Source organism: Aulonocara stuartgranti (assembly GCF_965226115.1).
Source record: "Aulonocara stuartgranti genome assembly, chromosome: 23".
NCBI classification, from domain to species: domain Eukaryota; kingdom Metazoa; phylum Chordata; class Actinopteri; order Cichliformes; family Cichlidae; genus Aulonocara; species Aulonocara stuartgranti.
Window position 1 is genome coordinate 50,118,176 of NC_138958.1, and position 19,514 is coordinate 50,137,689.

Sequence of the window (19,514 nt, forward strand, 5' to 3'; positions counted from 1 at the left end):
AGCCAAAAGTCAAGTGATCGTGGAAAGAAACACTATGACCGGCATTTGAAAGGAGTGGTACTCCAACCTGGAGACAGAGTACTAGTGCGGAACCTGACTGAGAGGGGTGGTCCTGGCAAGTTAAGGTCCTACTGGGAGAACACCATTTATGTGGTGAAGGAACAGATCAATGACAGCCCAGTGTACAGAGTGACCTCAGAGGCAAAGGGGAAGAAAGTGCGTGTTCTGCATCGCAATCTATTGCATCTTGTCAATGAGCTTCCTGTGGACTTGCCTGCTGTAGATAAGGGGGACGGGCCATCCGCCGTCAAGAAAAAGAAACCAAAACCAGCTCAAGGAGAGACAGAGTTTCAACCCCACTCTGACGCAAGCTCCGATGAGGATGAGAGTTCCATGTATTATGAGTTGAGGTATGATTTGAGAAGTGGGAACAAAGAGGATGCACTACATACCTGTAACCATACTGTTGGACCCCCAAGAGGAACAGCTGAGTTCAGCAGAGTGGTCAACTGTGGAGCACCTCAGCCAACAGAAGCAACAGATGAATTGAGGGAACAAGGAATGGAACAAGATGGTGGACACCAAAGCACTGAACTTGACAACGACATGGGAGAGGAGGAACATGAGAGGGTACAGGAATCAGGAGTCACTGAAGTGCCTTTCACAGTCGACGAAGGAGAAGTTGGACTGCCGCTTTCAGAAAGGGCACAGTATACACCTAACGTGGCCCCGCCGACTAATGAATCAGTTCTAAGAAGGTCTACTAGAGAACGACGGCCTGTTACACATTTCACATATGACACCCTTGGCCAGCCCTCTCTCCGGGTGCATCCATCAGTCAGTTGTGCTGAAGTGCACGAGTCACCAAACACAACACACTACACCATGCCACCATATCCCCTGTTACCTTACTTCCCCCTAGTGCCATATCGCATTCCAACATCTCACTGTGCACACCCAGGCACCTTCCCTGTATATTATAACTGCCCAATCTATACATGTTAGTACACAAGGAATGTGGGTATGTGGGAAGGGGATGTGATTTGAGCTGTTTGAATAATGAGTATAATGAGTTTTAGAGGGTAAGAGGTTAAATGTCAGGAGCCATTTTCTTTTTGTTCGGGAGTGTGTGACGCCCACAAGTGTATGGTCACAATTGTAATTTTGTTGTGAATTGTTTTTGATGTAAAAGACCTGATTTTATGGTGGTATTGCACTTTTCATTTAGCGTTATGGACAATGTAATTGCGTGGCATTGCCACAAGGGGGAGATAGTGGTGAGTGCGATAGGCCGTTGCAACGCGTCTCTGCCTCAGACGAGGAAGAGCCTGCAGACCGAACGCAACTGATGTCTCCTGTCTCTGCTTTTCTGTTAAAAAAACAGGTTAGTGGTTCAAGTTTGCTCACTGCAATGTACATATAAAGGCAAGAAACCTTTTTCTGTCTTTGTTTAAAGACCACGAATGTTGTGAGAGAGTGTGTTTTCACTGACTGAGAGAAAGCTAACTATACCGCCATTTGTAATGGCAGCCGCCATTTCACTCGTAGTCTAAATAGGCAGCTGGTCTTATTACCTGTTTTATTTTGTGACAAATGGAGCTCTTAGACACTTCTTTTATCCTGGCATTATTGGAAGTTACAGTTGATTAGGACCTACCCAGTTCTTATGTGTCAAATGTAAATAGTCTGATGTATACTGTTTGTGGATGATTGTGAACTGTTTGTGAGCAAGGGAAGAATATTTTTGTTTATTGGTTACAAATGTAATATATTGTTTGAATCTGTTAAAGTATAAGAAAAGTATAAAGGTGACATAAGCGGGTTAATTGCAGTGTTAGTGGTGCTGCACAGAAATGTTTTGATGCTGAAATGCAGTAAAATTGGTTACAGATTTATTGTAAATAAGGACGTTCATATACAATGATTATTTTGTAAGTTTATTCTTGCGAGAGTGCAAGGTAACCAAAAGGGTTTGAGCTATGGACCTAATTGAATGTTTGTGTTGTTAAAAGAGAAATGTGTGTGTCTAAATGAAAAGAAAAGGACGTTGTTAAACTCTGTTAATAAATCAGACGAGGAAGAGCCTGCAGACCGAACGCAACTGATGTCTCCTGTCTCTGCTTTTCTGTTAAAAAAACAGTTTAAAAACAGACCCCATCGAAGGCCTGTAACAATCGCATTGGTCCATCTCTATTTCCCTTTCTGGATTAAGTAAGGTTGTAAAAGCAGCTCGATGTACAACCTGTTCTTTGGATCCTCTACCAGCCTGGGCTATAAAGGAACTGTGGTCAGCATTAGGACCCTACAACCTGTTTCTTTTAAATACTTCATTGAGTCTTTCCTGAATGTTTTAAATCAGCTGTGGTAGTACCAATCTTGAAAAAGCCTGGGCTGGATGTTGGTCGCAAATAGGGCAGGGTATCGACACTGAATTCTAGAATCAATTTGATTCCGATTCACAAGGTCCTGAATCAATTCGATCCACGATTCGATTCAATTCGATTTGAATCTGGGAAATTTTGCCTCAGACAGTCAGAAATATTATAATTCAGATCAGTACATTTACATATTTTTGTATCTATAAAAAGGAAGCTGACACTCGCAAGACTTTATCAAAGGTGTGAGCATCACAGCAGAGGCCTTTGTGTCAAAGTAGCTGAAGATCAAACAGAAAAACATGAAGGTGGTTTTATAAAAATATTCTACAGTAGATCAAAAACGAAAGAAAACCATTAATCAACATATGAACATTACCTCTGAAGTTACAGCGGTTTTATGACAGACACAGTGTTTTGCATTTTGCATAATTTTAAAAAGTTTAAATTTGTTCAGAAGCCTGTTGAACGGCAGAAATTAGGTTTTCTTTTCGGAAGTAAGTAAAAGGAAAAAAACAGCGGCCGACAGCGCTGTAAACAACGGTAGACTTGTGCGTAACAAGCAAGCGAATAATGCAGAAAACAGATTTTTAGACAGGAAACTGTGTGTGAGAGAGAGAGAGAGAGAGAGAGCTGTGCATGACGTGTGATTTTTATCCTGGTGGAAGCAAAACAGCAAAAGTCAGAGTGAGTTCATGACGATGTTTATGTGAAGCGTAGTTTGGATCTTCTTTTGCTGCTGGTTCAGTCAATATTGTTTGGAGAGAGATAAAACTAACAGCTTTAGAATCAGCGTAAAAAGGACGTAAACACAAAGCTCGGAGCCGCCGAAACATCAGAATCAGCGAGCTGTCTGCTTTCAGCCCCGACCGTGTCCGTGCCATCGGGTGAGAAAGGCGACATCGCACTGATTCTGATGTGTCGGCGGCTCTGAGCTTTGTGTTTACGTCTTTGTGCAGAATCCATGTTCCTGCTCTCATTTACTGTTTCAGCTGTTTGGTGGTTGTTAAAGTTTTGTGAGGTTTAACCTGAGATTCTGGCGTTGGTGCAAAATGCAGCTGCTCGCATTTTAACAAGAACTGGGAAATTTGAGCACATTACCCCTGTTCTGAGATGTCTTCACTGGCTACCTTGTCAGGTTCGAGCAGATTTTAAGGTCCTGCTGCTCACCTACAAGGCTTTAAACGGATTGGCACCTTCATACCTCTCCGACCTTTTACACCTTTATGTTCCATCTCGTGCTCTCCGATCTCAGGACTCTGGTCTTCTAAAAGTTCTTAGAGCCAGAAAAAAGACAATTGGAGAGCTTTTTCTTTTCATGCCCCGTTTCTGTGGAACAACCTCCCACAAGATATTCGGCAGGCTGCTCTGTGGAGGTTTTTAAAACCAAGTTGAAGACACATTTGTTCACCCGATCCTACATGTCTTAATTCTATGGCTTTTAGTTTTTACATTTTTATTGTTTTTAACTTGTATTGTGTCTTTTACCTGTATTGCTATGTATCGCTTTTATTTTATTTATCTCTTTAGTTGTACAGCACTTTGTTTGAAAGCGCTTTATAAATAAAGTTATTATTATTATTATTATTACAAGGTCCACGTTTACGGGAACATCTGCTACAGATATGGGAGAATATTTGATTTCTATTGTAGACAGAAGCCACGGGTGTGTTCAGTCAAACGTTTAGAATAAACTTTGGTCTATAAATGTGTTTCATGATTTATTTTTAACTCCAACTGCTTATTTGTACTATGCTTTCATTTCAGAGCGCAATGAGAAATAAAAAGGATATTTTCAATAAAACTGTCACGATCCTGGGTCTGTGACTCAGTGTTTTCTGTTTTGTATTGTTAATCTTTGATTTCATGATGTATCTTTGTTTATTCTTACGTTTTGGTTCTGTGTTTTGTTGTACCTCTAAGTTCAGTCTTTCTATTTCCTGCTTTGTTGTGAAGGTCCGTGTCTCATGTCAGTGTGTTTGGTTTGCGTTTCCTCTGTCTCGTCTTGTCAATCACTCCCAGCTGTGTCCTCCTTCTGTGTCTCATTCCCTCGTTATCCCTCTGTGTATTTAAGCCTTGTGTTTGCCTCTGTTAGTTGCTGGTTTGTCTGTGTATCTGTCAGGGTCCTGGGTCTCCTGAGCTAGTGGTTTCAGTTCTTTGTGATTTTTGTGTTATGTCAGTTTAGTTTGTGAGTTATTCTATGCTTCCTAGGTTTTGATTCCCTGTCCCCCTTGTTTCTCTGTGCACTCTGTTCTGTGTTTAGTCTTCTCTGTCCATTTGTTCCGCCCTGTGTTGTTGCCTTCTGTGTCTCCCTCTGTGTAACTGTCTATATAGTGATGTGTTGTGGTGCTTTGCTCCCACCCCTTGTGTTCCGTGTTTTCGTCTTCCCTTCGTGTACTTCTTCATATTCGTGTACTATTAGTTTTTAGGTTTTTGCTTAGTTTCCATGCTCACCTTCGCCATTTCTGTTTGTATCACCATGTGATGAATAAACTCACTTGCATCTGAGCTGCCTGCATAAAGGGTCCTTTGATAATTTACACACGGCTCGCAAACCGTGACGAAAACACTGGAAAAATTGGGCTGTTCTAAAACGTTTGACGGGTAGTGTATATATTTAGTTTATATATTTTCTTTATTTATAATTGTTTGTTTTATATTGTAGCAAAGTGTTACTTGGATACTTCTCTATGTGCTTCTTCATGTGCAATTTTGTTGCATTCTGAGCCTTAGAAATTTATTGTGATGAACTGCTGTTAGAATCAAGTTAAATTCTGATAAATCAGACAATTACCTCTCCAGCTGTTGTTACAGTCTTTGTTTATCGGATCCTTACAGGGTAAAAGATGACGACACCTAAAGAAATCCTTCTGGGGACTTTGAAGGATTTGGGACGTGATGACTTTAAAGAATTTAAGTGGCATCTGAAGAACGGGTCTGTAGAAGGTTTACCAGCAATCCCAGAGAGTGAACTGGAGAATGCAGAGAGGACGGACATAGTGGATCTGATGTTTGATACCTACTCTATCAACACTTTTGAAGTCACTAAAAATCTTTTGGGGAGGATAAACAAGAATGATCTGTTGGAGAATTTAAATAAAACCATCCCAGAACCCACAGGTAAGTCAGGGAATGACTAAACAAAAAATACATAAACAATAAAAACATTAGTTAACATTACACAGGTGCCATTAAAATCTATATAAATAATAAATCCAAAACACTTGCCAACACTTTCAGGAGTGAGAGACTGCAGAAAGCCAACAGTTTGTGTTTTATGCATCTGCACAAATAACCTCCTGTGTACACATGAATATCTGCTCTTTGGGTTGGTTTGATTAAAATGGGACCAGCAGCAGGTTTTCTGCCCATTTTACAGATTTATATTGTGAGATTGGTTTTAGAGCTGTTTTATCAACATAAATGAGGCGACAACAACAGTTTGGGACACGTCACAAATATGATCAAAGTGCTTTCTCTTAAATCTATTTACCAGTTGAAGGTAAAGTTAAAAAAAATGGCTGCCATTTCTTTCTGCTGTTTGGAGACCCAAACAAAAAAATGCCCAGACAGTAAATGCTTTTTATTATGGTTGATAAACAGTACACTAAGGTGATTGGTCAAAAGTTGGAGGAAAGCCACAGTTCTCCTTATATGACTGAAATCCACCATTTCAGCTCATGCTTTTTCTTCTGCAGCTTTCTTGGAGATTCCACTTCAGCCTTCTGCTGGCAACGCTCCAGTTACCAAGCTTCCCTTAGGCAGCATCATTAGAAGACATAGCATACATTTACACTGCTATGCTGATGACACCCAGCTCCATCTGTCCATGAAGTCAGATAACACACACCAATTAAACTGCAGGAACGTCTTAAAGACATAAAGACCTGGATGGCCGCTAACTTTCTGCTTCTTAATACAGATCAAACTGAGGTTATTGTACTCGGCCCTGAAAATCTTAGAAATATGGTATCTAACCAGATTCTTACTCTGGATGGCATTACCTTGGCCTCCAGTAACGCTGTGAGGAACCTTGGAGTCATTTTTGACCAGGACATGTCCTTCAACGCACATATTAAACAAACATGTAAGACTGCTTTCTTCCATTTGTGCAACTAAAGTTAGAAATATCCTGTCTCAGAGAGACTCTGAAAAACTAGTTCATGCATTTATTACTTCCAATTCATTATTATCAGGAAGTCCAAAAAATTCCCTGAAAAGCCTTCAGTTAATCCAAAATGCTGCAGCAAGAGTCCTGACAGGGACTAGAAAGAGAGAGCAGATTTCTCCTGTATCGGCTTCCCTTCATTGGCTTCCTGTTAAATCCAGAATTCAAAATCCTGCTCCTCACATACAAGGTCTTAAATAATCAGGCCCCATCTTATCTTAATGACCTTGTAGTACCATATCCCCCTATTAGAGCACTTCGCTCTCACACTGCAGGCCTACTTGTTGTTCACAGAGTATTTAAAAGTAGAATGGGAGGCAGAGCCTTCAGTTTTCAGGACCCAAAAAGATAGTTGGGTTTTTTTCTGTTGTATTATTGTAGGTTCTTTATCTTACAATATAAAGCACATTGGGGTGACTGTTGTTGTTATTTGGAGGAATTAAAAAAACGTTTATACTTGAAATTCTTTCATTTATTCTACATATTTATTCATTACTGGCTCCATAGTGTTGTTTATGTAATATGTGAAATGTTGCTAGTATTGATTTGGTGCTGTATAAATAAACATAATTAAATCGAATGTGTCTCTATAAAACCTGCCCTCAGTTATAACTAGAGTTGGATGTCTCGAGACCGGTCTCGAGACCACTTTTACGTGGTCTTGGTCTCGTCTTGGTCTCGACGGACTTTTTTCTTGGTCTCGGTCTTGGTCTCGCTGTTTCGGTCTTGCGTTCTCAAATCGACATAGTGTTCGGGAGATTTGGAGTCAACCATCAGCGGAGCGGGGGGGGTGGCTTACTGGGCTTAAGCCCGGGTCATTTTTTCAGAAGCATGGGGTCTTTTGGAGTGTAATTTTTTAGTTAGATGCCTGACTGACAACTGTATAAAACAAAAACAACACACGAAGCACAGAGCGCACCGTCGTAAATTCCCCCTAATTTTGGTATGATCCGAGCTCAGGCACTAGGCGACTGAGCACAGCACCCATGTGAGCGAGGGGGGAGAAGCTGCTGGCTGCGAGTTTGCTGCAGACAGAGGACAGCTTAAGTTTGACCAGGTACCAAAGCAAATCATTCGTACTGAACTAATAATGTAAATATGACGGTGTATCACAAAAGATTGATATCAAACTGATCACTTGGTTGCGTTACTTGCTCTTCGAGTGAATCAACAAATGGCGAAATGAAAAGCCGAACAGCAACAATGCTGTTTCTTTAGAGATTTACATTTCATATTTTCAGTTGTTACCCTCCACGGCTAAACAAACTCTCTAAATCGGTTTCAATTGTGTACTGATGTACACAATCTTAATGTACAACCTTAAACCTGCTGCTGGTCCCATTTTAATCAAACCAACCCAAAGAGCAGATATTCATGTGTACACAGGAGGTTATTTGAAACCAGATATTTACATACACTTTATGGAGAAAACATAAAAACTTTTTTTTACTGTTAAACATCAATTTAGAGTAAACTTTTGTTTTAGATAAATAAATGTTGAAATATCTTTTGAATTAGTTAAATGTCAGAATAAAAAGAGGGAGCTGTCTATTTTAATCACTTTCATCAAATTTAGGAGTACATGTACACTAAGTTTATTGTTAATTAATAAGAAACTCCAGACGATTCGATTCTGAGCTGAAGAAGCTTCTGATAGGTTCGTAGAGTCCATGTGAGTAAGTTTGTGGCACAGCTGTGGATGCATATAAGGCAAAACACAGAGCCTGTTTCTTTGACATGGGAAAATCAAGAGATATCAACCAAAACACCAGGAAAAGAACTGTGGAGCTCCATAAGTGTGGCTCAATCTGAATACAATTTGGTGCCATTTGCAATTAAGAAATACAGATAGTTTCTCTCTTTACTCTCAAAGTTAACAAATATGTTTTTTATATTTATCAATCTAAAAAAATAAACATTTAGTCTGATTTGATGTTACAATTAAAAAGTGTTTGTGTTTTTATCTGAAGAGTACATAAATATGTGGTTTCAACTGTATAGTTGATGATGTTGGTGTTTGGCTTGATTGTCAGCACAAAGAGGGAGAGAGAGAGGAGCAGAGAGGGAGAGAGAGAATGAGGACAGAACAGAGATGAACAAGAGCAGGTGAGACACACATGTTAGTCAAATGGTTGTTTGCCAAAACTCATCAGAACATGTATCTAGTACCTAGTGTTTCTTTTTAGATACCATTTGTTACTTTTCAAATTCTATATTTATTACGTTTGCACAACAAGGCTACATAATTATATAAACTTTTCTCAATCTAAATATTGTACTTTGGTAGAATTAAAAAATAAGTGTAGTGCAGGTCTATGATGATTTTTTAGTGCTACTATCATCTAGTTCTGATTCTGGTTCTGTCTTGGTTACTGTTGTAGTCCTGTTTTAATTCCAGATCAGTTCTGGGTCTGGTTGAATTGGGGTTTAGTCCCTGTGTCTTGATACAGGCCCGACTTTGTTCTGCCTTGTTGCTTAATTAAAAAACTAGTTTAAGGTGTCCTGCATATGTATATAGAATAGCATCTGGCTGCAGTTTAAAGACTTTTTTTGTCTCGGTCTTGGTCTTGGTCTCGTCTCGTCTCAGTCTCGGTCTTGGTCTCGTCTCAACTTGGTCTTGGTCTTGTCTTGGTCTCGATACCCTCTGGTCTTGGTCTTGTCTTGGTCTCGGATTAGGCGGTCTTGACTACAAGTCTAGTTATAACCCAAGTGTCAGGGCTCAATGGCTCATGAAAAGGAATGGAGTCAAGCACAGAACCAAAAAACGGAGGCTGAGTGACTTTTAACAGAAATGTATTTTACTAGATTTCTTGACGGAGAAAGCTGAATCACGGCTAAATTCAACAGCAAGCGAGGTATTATGAGAAGTGCAGAGCTGAGGCCAGAACATAAGCTGAGGCAGGTCAAAGGAACAACAGGGGCAGAATCGGGCGAATAGAAACTATCCAGGATCACTGGAACAAAGGAGATAATAATCAGAGTGGTCCACAGTGTAGTGAATGAGTCCAAGATTTAAAAACTAAGAGGTGTTACGTGGCTGCAGGTGGAGATCAGCTGGAGGAGGAGATGAATTAAATCTGGGTACAGAGTGAGATGTGGGTGCACAGGGAGGCAGGCAGCTGAGGATGGCAGTTTGCAAGAGTGAGTTTTCCCAGCAGTGGCAGGCCAGAATCCTGAGGCGTGACTTATGGCGAGAGTTGGAAGATGTATCCAGGTGCCGACTAGGGAACAGGAAAAGAGGGTTACGCGAAACAAGCTGAGGAGCACAAGACAAAATGTGAGGCAGAGAACTGACTGTGGTAAGCAGACAATCTGGAGAAGGTTCATTGTGAGTGCTGCTCATAGATACTGCCGGAGTAATTGGCAACAGGTGAGGAGCAGGGAGGAGTGAGGAGGGCTCCACCCAGGGGAGGAGAGCTGATGCTGTGGAAAGTTACTCAGACTCACCCGGATCATGACACCAAGAGTCCAGTGAACTGAACACATAACCACAGTAACCAGAATGCAGTTTTCTCATTTGTGTCATTTGCTGTTTATTCATGCAGAGATTCTCACTGAGTGTCAGCTCAAACTCAAGTCAGACCTGAAGCAGAAGTTCCAGTGTGTGCTCGAGGGGATTTCTACAACAGAAAACCCGACCCTCCTGAGTCAGTTCTACACAGAGCTCTACATCACAGGGGGAGGGACTGCAGAGGTCAATGATGAACATGAGGTCAGACAGATTGAAACAGCATCCAGGAAACCAGACAGACCAGAAACAACCATCAGACAAGAAGACATCTTTAAACTCCCACCTGGAAGAGATAAACCAATCAGAACAGTGCTGACAATGGGAGTGGCTGGCATTGGGAAAACAGTCCTAACACAGAAGTTCACTCTGGACTGGGCTGAAGACAAAGCCAACCAGGACATCCAGTTCATGTTTCCATTCACTTTCAGAGAGCTGAATCTGCTGAAAGAGGAAAAGTTCAGCTTGGTGGAACTTGTTCATCACTTCTTCACTGAAACCAAAGAAGCAGGAATCTACATCTTTGAAGACTTCCAGGTTGTGTTCATCTTTGATGGTCTGGATGAGTGTCGACCTCCTCTGAACTTCCACAAAACTACAATCCTGACTGACCCTAGAAAGTCCACCTCAGTGGATGTGCTGCTGATAAACCTCATTAGGGGGAAACTGCTTCCCTCTGCTCGCCTCTGGATAACCACACGACCTGCAGCAGCCAATCAGATCCCAGACTGTGTTGGCGTGGTGACAGAGGTCAGAGGGTTCACTGACCCACAGAAGGAGGAGTACTTCAGGAAGAGATTCAGAGATGAGGAGCAGGCCAGCAGCATCATCTCCCACATCAAGACATCACGAAGCCTCCACATCATGTGCCACATCCCAGTCTTCTGCTGGATCACTGCTACAGTTCTGGAGTTTGTCATGAAGAACAAAGAGAGCAAAGATCTGCCTAAGACTCTCACAGAGCTCTACCTACGCCTTGTGCTATTTCACCTAAAAACGAAGGACATCAAGTATGATGGAGGAGCTGAGACAGAGTCATGCAGGAAGATCATTGAGTCTCTGGGAAAACTGGCCTTTGATCAGCTGCAGAAAGGAAACCTGATCTTCTATGAATCAGACCTGACAGAGTGTGGCATCGATATCAGAGCAGCCTCAGTGTACTCAGGAGTGTTCACACAGATCTTTAAAGCTGATGAGTGCCACATGTTCAACAACGTTGTTTACTGTTTCATCCATCTGAGCATTCAGGAGTTCTTTGCTGCTCTTCATGTCTATCTGACCTTCATCAACTCTGGAGTCAACCTGCTTAAGAAACAATCTCCTCTCTTTAAAATCTTCCAGAAAACACTTACTGTAAAAGACTTCTACCAGAGTGCTGTGGACAAAGCCTTAGAGAGTCCAAATGGCCACCTGGACTTGTTCCTCCGCTTCCTCCTGGGTCTTTCACTGCAGACCAATCAGGATCTCCTATGCATGCTGACACAGACAGGAAGTAGCTCACAGACCAATCAGGAAACAGTCCAGTACATCAAGAAGAAGCTCAGTGGGAAACTGTCTGCAGAGAAAAGCATCAACCTGTTCCACTGTCTGAATGAACTGGATGATCGTTCTCTAGTGGAGGAGATCCAACAGTCCCTGAGATCAGGACGTCTCTCCACAGATCAACTGTCTCCTGCTCAGTGGTCGGCTCTGGTCTTCATCTTACTGTCATCAGATCTGGATGAGTTCGACCTGGAGAAATACTCCCGTTCAGAGAAGGCATTTTTGAAGCTGCTGCCAGTGGTCAAAGCATCCAAGAAAGTGCTGTAAGTGAATCTATGAACAAATATGTTTAATAATGCTAGATGAATAAAAGAATATGTCTCCATTGTTATTCTTCCTCAGGCTGAGAGATTGTAAACTCTCAAAAAGAAGCTTTGAAGCTTTGTCTGAAATTCTCAGCTCCCCATCCAATCATCTGAGAGAGCTGGACCTGAGCTCGGACAAACTGCAGGATTCAGAATTGGATTTGCTGTGTGTTGGACTAAAGAGTCCTGACAGTAAACTTGAAACTCTCAGGTAAGGATACAGACTTTTTGACACTTTTTGACTCTTAAATCTGTAAGTTTATCTTGATGCGGACGTTCAAAGTCAGCACAATTTTCCTTTTAAGTTCCTGAGTTTATATTTTTGACTGTCAGGTTGTCTGGACAGATGTTTTTATTTTATTTTATTTTTTTACTTGTCCCTAAAGTCAGAACTAAACCCACATGTAGATGACTTTCTGTTACTGGAGCAGCCTTCCTGAAGACAGCAGTGTGTTTTCATGCTTTTAAAGCCAAACTCACCTTTCAGACCTGGCTTTCATTTATTATCTATTTTTGTTTGTTTATTATATATTTATTTCTACTGTTTAACTACTGCTCACATCTGTTATCCTCCTTTTTAATTGTTCATTTCTTTTTACCCAGTGTTTCTATATTGCACTTTGTATTTGTCTATATTTATCATGCACTACTTTGCTCATTTATTGTTTGGTTTTAATGTTATTAAATTTCGGTTCTTTTGGTATTCGTTATGGCCAAAAAGACACGGCTCAAAAGTGGTCTTTTTACTTTTTAAGTTATTAAATTTGTAACTGTAGTGATTTGTGTGTGTGACAGACAGGCACTGCCAGGGATTTTTGACACAAGTTGTTCTTGTAAAATCAGTCTGTGAAGGTTCTCAGACATCCAGGTCATCGTAGTCTAAGGAGCTTGGAAAGAAAAGCGTCTGGACTTCTTTAAGTTTCCTTGAAGATGTTTCACCTCTTATGAGAGAAGCGTCTTCAGTTCTAAGGGTCAAATGGTGGAGTGGGGCAGTCAGTGAAAGGGCAATGGTAGTGTCTCAGGGTTTGTATGTTTGGGGGGTTCAGAGGGAAAAGATGAATGCAGGTCTGGAGTTGGTGTGTGAGAGCAGGGAGTGAATCTGATCAAACATGAGTGTCATGAAGCCTGTTTGCAGTTATTTGCACTGTTTTCCACTCTGGATGTTGTTTCTGTTCAGCTGTGAGTAGAAAAGGCTCCATTCTACAACCTGTTTGTGTTAGTTGTTCAATAGAAACATTATTTGGTGCTGATGTTGCACTTCTTTTATTCACAACCAGAGTTTTTGAAGTCTGCATAAAAATGATTTAAATGACTTTTGAATATTACTTTAAATACTTAGATTTAAAGTTCTGAAAAAAGTTTAAATACAAAGATCAGTATTGTCTAATGTTTTGGCTGCAGTGTGTTTTTGCAGACAGGTATAACAGAACAGCTTTAGTGTTTAGATTTTTTAAACTTGAGTATGAACTTATACAAAATGCAGCAAGATATTAAAAAAAAAAAGTGGCATCGTTCCATCTCTGCTTTGATTAGAGACACAGCTCTAATCAAAGAGGTGGTCCGCTTGCCTCCGCCCCAGAGAGAAGGGTTACATCTCCTGGGTTTAGGTGTTTTCCAATTTGTCATCATTTTGAAAAGTTTACATTTCTTCAGTGTTGAGCAGCAGAAATGAGACTTTCCTATCAGAGGTCATTTTTGAAAAAATGAGGTAAATCAACCATGAAAACCATGAAGCAACATGTGAACATGAGCTGATGCTGCTGAAGTGAAGCAAAGTTACAGAGGTTTGATTACAGACACAGCTGAGAGTTTTTAATCTGTCATCATTTTAAAAAGTTTCCATGGAACAGCAGAAATGAGGCTTTACTGTCAGAGGCCGACAGCACTGAACACAACAGCAGACTGGTGGCTAATAAACAGTGAATGATGCAGAAACAGATGTTTGAAGCTGTTCTTGGAGTACACTGAGAGAGAGAGAGCTGTGCAGGCAGGAACAGCCAAAGTCAGAGAGAATTCATGAGCATATTGATCAAACGTGAAGCAGAGTTTGGATCTTCTTTTGCTGCTGCTTCACTCAGTTTTGGTTGGAGACAGATGAAACCTGCAGCTTCAGGATCTGTGAGCTGTCCACTTTCAGCCCCGACGGCGTGTCCGTGTACGTGCCGTCGAGTGAACGATCCACGCTCTGTGTTTCCATCTTTGTGTGTTTAGCTGCTCTCATTTACTGTTTTATCTGTTTGCTGCTTGTTGAAATAGTTTGTGAGCTTTAACCTGAGATTCTGGCAAAATACATTTATATTAAACATCGATTCAGGATTGAATGAATCAACATCGTTTTATTCAAATTAGAGCTGGGCGATATGAGATTTTTTCATATCACGATATGTTTTTTTCATTTCAGGCGATAACGATATCTATCACGATATAAGCCAAATAACTATATTTGTAAGATTTAAATGTGCCGTTGCTCACAAGTAAAATGTGAAATAATCAGCAGCTTGTTTTGATTTAAATATTTATTTCCCATAATAAGTTCAACAGGGTAGATGTACTTAAGGAACATGAGACTTTTTCAGATAAATAAAGGCAAATATTGCAAACTACACAAAAGGCAGCCGCTAAAGCGTTTAAGTTTCAAAATAGAACAAACGAAACAGACTAAATTGTCAATTCCACTTAGAAACAAAATATTAATTCTAAAAATAAATCTTAGTTTGTTTTACAGAAGAACAGACAAAACTGACTAACTTTTGTCAATATCAAATAAACTGAGAACTAAAAGGAAATTCTCAATCTCTCCTTGTTGTATAGCTGAGCTTTTCAAACAGTTTTAACAGTTACTTTAGTCTGACAAAAGCCGAATGACGAATTAGCGCTTCCAGTCAGAGACTGAGGCTACGTCCACACGTACACGGGTATTCTTGAAAACGGAGATTTTCCGTTTTCGTTTTAAAAAAATAATCCCGTCCACACATAAAGGCAGAAATGAAGAAAAACGCTGCTAGGAACATGCCAAAGCAGCAGGTGGCGCTAGATTCCTAACCGTGCCGAAATGCTGGCCAATCAGAAGTCTAGAAGCCTCGGTGGGAAAAAGTAAACAAAGCTGGGGCATAGAAGCAGAACCGAGTCGTAAGTGTGGAGGGACAGTAACTGTGTGTATATGTAAGCATTTAAACACCGCAGAGTAGAATTAACAGTAACAGTATTGTAGAAATTCATTTCACCGAAACAATAACGTGGCGCACAGTGTGACGCATGCACCAGTTTATTGTATGTCCAGACTTGCTTTCGGCACAATTTACAGTGCACGCTACTCTGTTTTTTGTCAGACTTGAAATAGCCGAAATACCTTCACACTACGGAACTTCTATGGCTCTTCCGTTCGACAATCTCTCCGGCATTGGAACCATCATCTGTTTTCTCTTCGGTCACGCTCGGTTGATTTTTCTAGTCGGCACACTCATTTCCTCCATTACCCGCTGGCTGCTTCCCAAACAAACACACGTGCGGCTTGGCACTTGTGCTGTACGTAACAAGTCACGCGACGTGACGCTGCGGCTGTGATTGGTTCGGCTCTGCGCTACTTAATTTGGATTGGCTGACCTTTAAAAAAAAAAAAAAAAAAAGGACAAGAGCGGCGAGGTCTATCGCGATAGCTTAATTTCTCTATCGAGTAAAAGTTATATCGCGATACATATCGTTATCGTTCTATCGCCCAGCTCTAATTCAAATTAAAACCATTTAAATGGGAACATGAATTTTTTACAGCCGCCTCTAATGCTGGGTAATGTCAGCTGGTCCATGTGCAGCTGGCTGAGGCTCAGGGAGCGTCTACAAAGTGCAACACTGAAAGAACATCATCCATAAATATTGAGTAAGAACTGGACTCTCATACAGCGAGACTCAAATGCCTTTAAACATCAGCTTATCCTGCTGATCCAAGTCCAACACTGAGTTTGTAAAAACATGTTTGTCAATCATTTTGTTTGGTTTCTGAGGAAAAAGATTCAATAACTTGCTGCTAATACACAACATTTCATCATATTTCCTCATAACCCTCTTTTGTCTGACCATTTGATCCCATTTGAATTTGCAATAAAGGATCCACAGAGTTTGGTGACAATAATGACAGTAGATGTTTGTGTGAAAGTGCTGGAAGCAAATGAGTGTGTGATGTTCTTTCAGTGTTGCACTTTGTAGACGCTCCCTGAGCACTGGTCTCACAGCCAGCTGCACATAGAGACCAGTGTTGTTAGTCCAGGTCAGAAGATGACTTGTTGGAATGAAAATGAGCTTGTAGTTTGTCTGCTTTAATAATGTGACTGGAAAAAGGTGTTGGACTTCAAATATGTCCATTTCTGTCACACTTCACCTTTAAAAGTGAAGCCATGTGGTTCCTGGAAGGAAAAACACGACTTTTTCAAGTCTTTGTCCTGTTTTTATGAGAAATGTACGACTTTAATGTGAAACATTCAGAGTTTTTTCTCTTGTTGTGTTTGTTTGAAGCTGCTTCCTGTTGGCTTCAGCTGTTTGGAGTTTCCATTTTCTAAACTTCTACATTCTGAACCTTCTTCAGCTCTGAACAGATGATGAAACACTGAATGATTTCAAGCACTTTGTCTAATAAACTTACATCTTTCATTCTTTATACAGATTGATGGACTGTGGTTTGTCAGAGATCAGCTGTGATTATCTGGCAGCAGCACTGAAGTCCAACCCCTCCCATCTGAGAGAGCTGAACCTGAGCAGGAACTACAAGCTGCAGGATCCAGGAGTGAAGCATCTGTGTGGTTTCCTGGAGAGTCCAGGATGTAAACTTGAAACTCTGAGGTCAGTCAGCATGTTTTAGTTGTGCTGAGATGAATATGATGTGAAAGTTGTGCTGACACTAAACTGCAGACATCAGGCTGATATTATACTGATCCACACTGAGGATCTTCATGGTAAAGTCTGTTTTCTTCTTCTCTGGTTTAGTCCATTGACTGCAGCAGAACAATGTTCACATTTCAAACAGTGATACTCAACGTATGGCCCGCGGCCCACACGCGGCCTGCCCACCTTTGCTGATTCAGAGAGAGGGGACCCTGATTAACTGTGTAGCTTCTTCCTCACAGTTCTAAGTATCAGACACAACAATGAATAATCCACAGCTGACTGTCTTTAGCAGGTCAAAGGTCACGGCACACAGCAGACAGTCAGAAATATTCTAACTCTGATCATTTATCAGTTGTGACACTGTGAGACTTGATCAGAGGTGTGATCATCACAGCAGAGGCCTTTGTGTCAAAGTCACTGAGGATCAAACAGAAACACATGAAGCAGATTTTCCTCTTCTGGCTTTTTATAGCAGATAACCTTCAAAATATTCTGCAGTCGATCAAAAACTGAAGCAAACCATGAAGCAACATGTGAACATGAGCTGATGCTGCTGAAGTGAAGCAAAGTTACAGAGGTTTGATTACAGACACAGCTGAGAGTTTGTAATCTGTCATCATTTTAAAAAGTTTCCATGGAACAGCAGAAATGAGGCTTTACTGTCAGAGGCCGACAGCACTGAACACAACAGCAGACTGGTGGCTAATAAACAGTGAATGATGCAGAAACAGATGTTTGAAGCTGTTCTTGGAGTACACTGAGAGAGAGAGAGCTGTGCAGGCAGGAACAGCCAAAGTCAGAGAGAATTCATGAGCATATTTATCAAACGTGAAGCAGAGTTTGGATCTTCTTTTGCTGCTGCTTCACTCAGTTTTGGTTGGAGACAGATGAAACCTGCAGCTTCAGGATCTGTGAGCTGTCCACTTTCAGCCCCGACGGCGTGTCCGTGTACGTGCCGTCGAGTGAACGATCCACGCTCTGTGTTTCCATCTTTGTGTGTTTAGCTGCTCTCATTTACTGTTTTAGCTGTTTGCTGCTTGTTGAAATAGTTTGTGAGCTTTAACCTGAGATTCTGGCAAAATACATTTATATTAAACATCGATTCAGGGTTGAATGAATCAACATCGTTTTATTCAAATTAAAACCATTTAAATGGGAACATGAATTTTTTACAGCCGCCTCTAATGTTGGGTAATGTCAGCTGGTCCATGTGCAGCTGGCTGTGAGGCTCAGGGGGCGTCTACAAAGTGCAACACTGAAAGAACATCATCCATAAATATTGAGTAAGAACTGGACTCTCATACAGCGAGACTCAAATGCCTTTAAACATCAGCTTATCCTGCTGATCCAAGTCCAACACTGAGTTTGTAAAAACATGTTTGTCAATCATTTTGTTTGGTTTCTGAGGAAAAAGATTCAATAACTTGCTGCTAATACACAACATTTCATCATATTTCCTCATAACCCTCTTTTGTCTGACCATTTGATCCCATTTGAATTTGCAATAAAGGATCCACAGAGTTTGGTGACAATAATGACAGTAGATGTTTGTGTGAAAGTGCTGGAAGCAAATGAGTGTGTGATGTTCTTTCAGTGTTGCACTTTGTAGACGCTCCCTGAGCACTGGTCTCACAGCCAGCTGCACATAGAGACCAGTGTTGTTAGTCCAGGTCAGAAGATGACTTGTTGGAATGAAAATGAGCTTGTAGTTTGTCTGCTTTAATAATGTGACTGGAAAAAGGTGTTGGACTTCAAATATGTCCATTTCTGTCACACTTCACCTTTAAAAGTGAAGCCATGTGGTTCCTGGAAGGAAAAACACGACTTTTTCAAGTCTTTGTCCTGTTTTTATGAGAAATGTACGACTTTAATGTGAAACATTCAGAGTTTTTTCTCTTGTTGTGTTTGTTTGAAGCTGCTTCCTGTTGGCTTCAGCTGTTTGGAGTTTCCATTTTCTAAACTTCTACATTCTGAACCTTCTTCAGCTCTGAACAGATGATGAAACACTGAATGATTTCAAGCACTTTGTCTAATAAACTTACATCTTTCATTCTTTATACAGATTGTGGAACTGTGGTTTGTCAGAGATCAGCTGTGATTATCTGGCAGCAGCACTGAAGTCCAACCCCTCCCATCTGAGAGAGCTGGACCTGTGGGGAAACAACCTGAAGGATCCAGGAGTGAAGCATCTGTGTGGTTTCCTGGAGAGTCCAGGATGTAAACTTGAAACTCTGAGGTCAGTCAGCATGTTTTAGTTGTGCTGAGATGAATATGATGTGAAAGTTGTGCTGACACTAAACTGCAGACATCAGGCTGATATTATACTGATCCACACTGAGGATCTTCATGGTAAAGTCTGTTTTCTTCTTCTCTGGTTTAGTCCATTGACTGCAGCAGAACAATGTTCACATTTCAAACCTTCAAAGAAGAAGAAAAATCCTCCACTGGAAAATTCACTGTGAAACTCTCAAACTCTTCATTGCACCTTAAAGTCTGTCTGACACTGAAATCCAAAGCAAAATGTGCGTTTGCTTTACAGACAGCAGTCCAACACAAACATACACACATCATCCAAAACACAGTCCAACATCCAAATCTCCTCCACTGCCAGCATGAATGATGGGAAAGAGAAGCAGGAACACTCTGACATTCAGGGTTAGAATGAGTTTCATCAAGCAGACTGTGAAGATCAAAGCTGCATTAGAAAGCTTACATGAATGAATGAGTGGACAGAAGTGGAC

General features: G+C 40.9%; 2 protein-coding genes across 2 annotated transcripts in view; both read left to right on the top strand.

Moving 5' to 3' along the window:
• Positions 1-19,514, top strand: part of LOC309701485 (NACHT, LRR and PYD domains-containing protein 12-like) — a 1,029,495-nt gene that overhangs the window by 553,448 nt on the left and 456,533 nt on the right. The window contains exon 10 of the mRNA XM_082525721.1: positions 18,836-19,009. Within this exon, the coding sequence (XP_082381847.1) occupies positions 18,836-19,009 (174 nt within the window). The remainder of the gene's footprint in view (positions 1-18,835; positions 19,010-19,514) is intronic.
• On the top strand, positions 9,731-11,860 carry LOC309700400 (protein NLRC3-like; the record flags this gene model as incomplete). Its single annotated transcript, XM_082523919.1, has 2 exons — positions 9,731-9,842; positions 10,089-11,860. The coding sequence occupies 2 exons, from the start codon at positions 9,731-9,733 to the stop codon at positions 11,858-11,860; spliced, it is 1,884 nt and encodes a 627-aa protein (XP_082380045.1).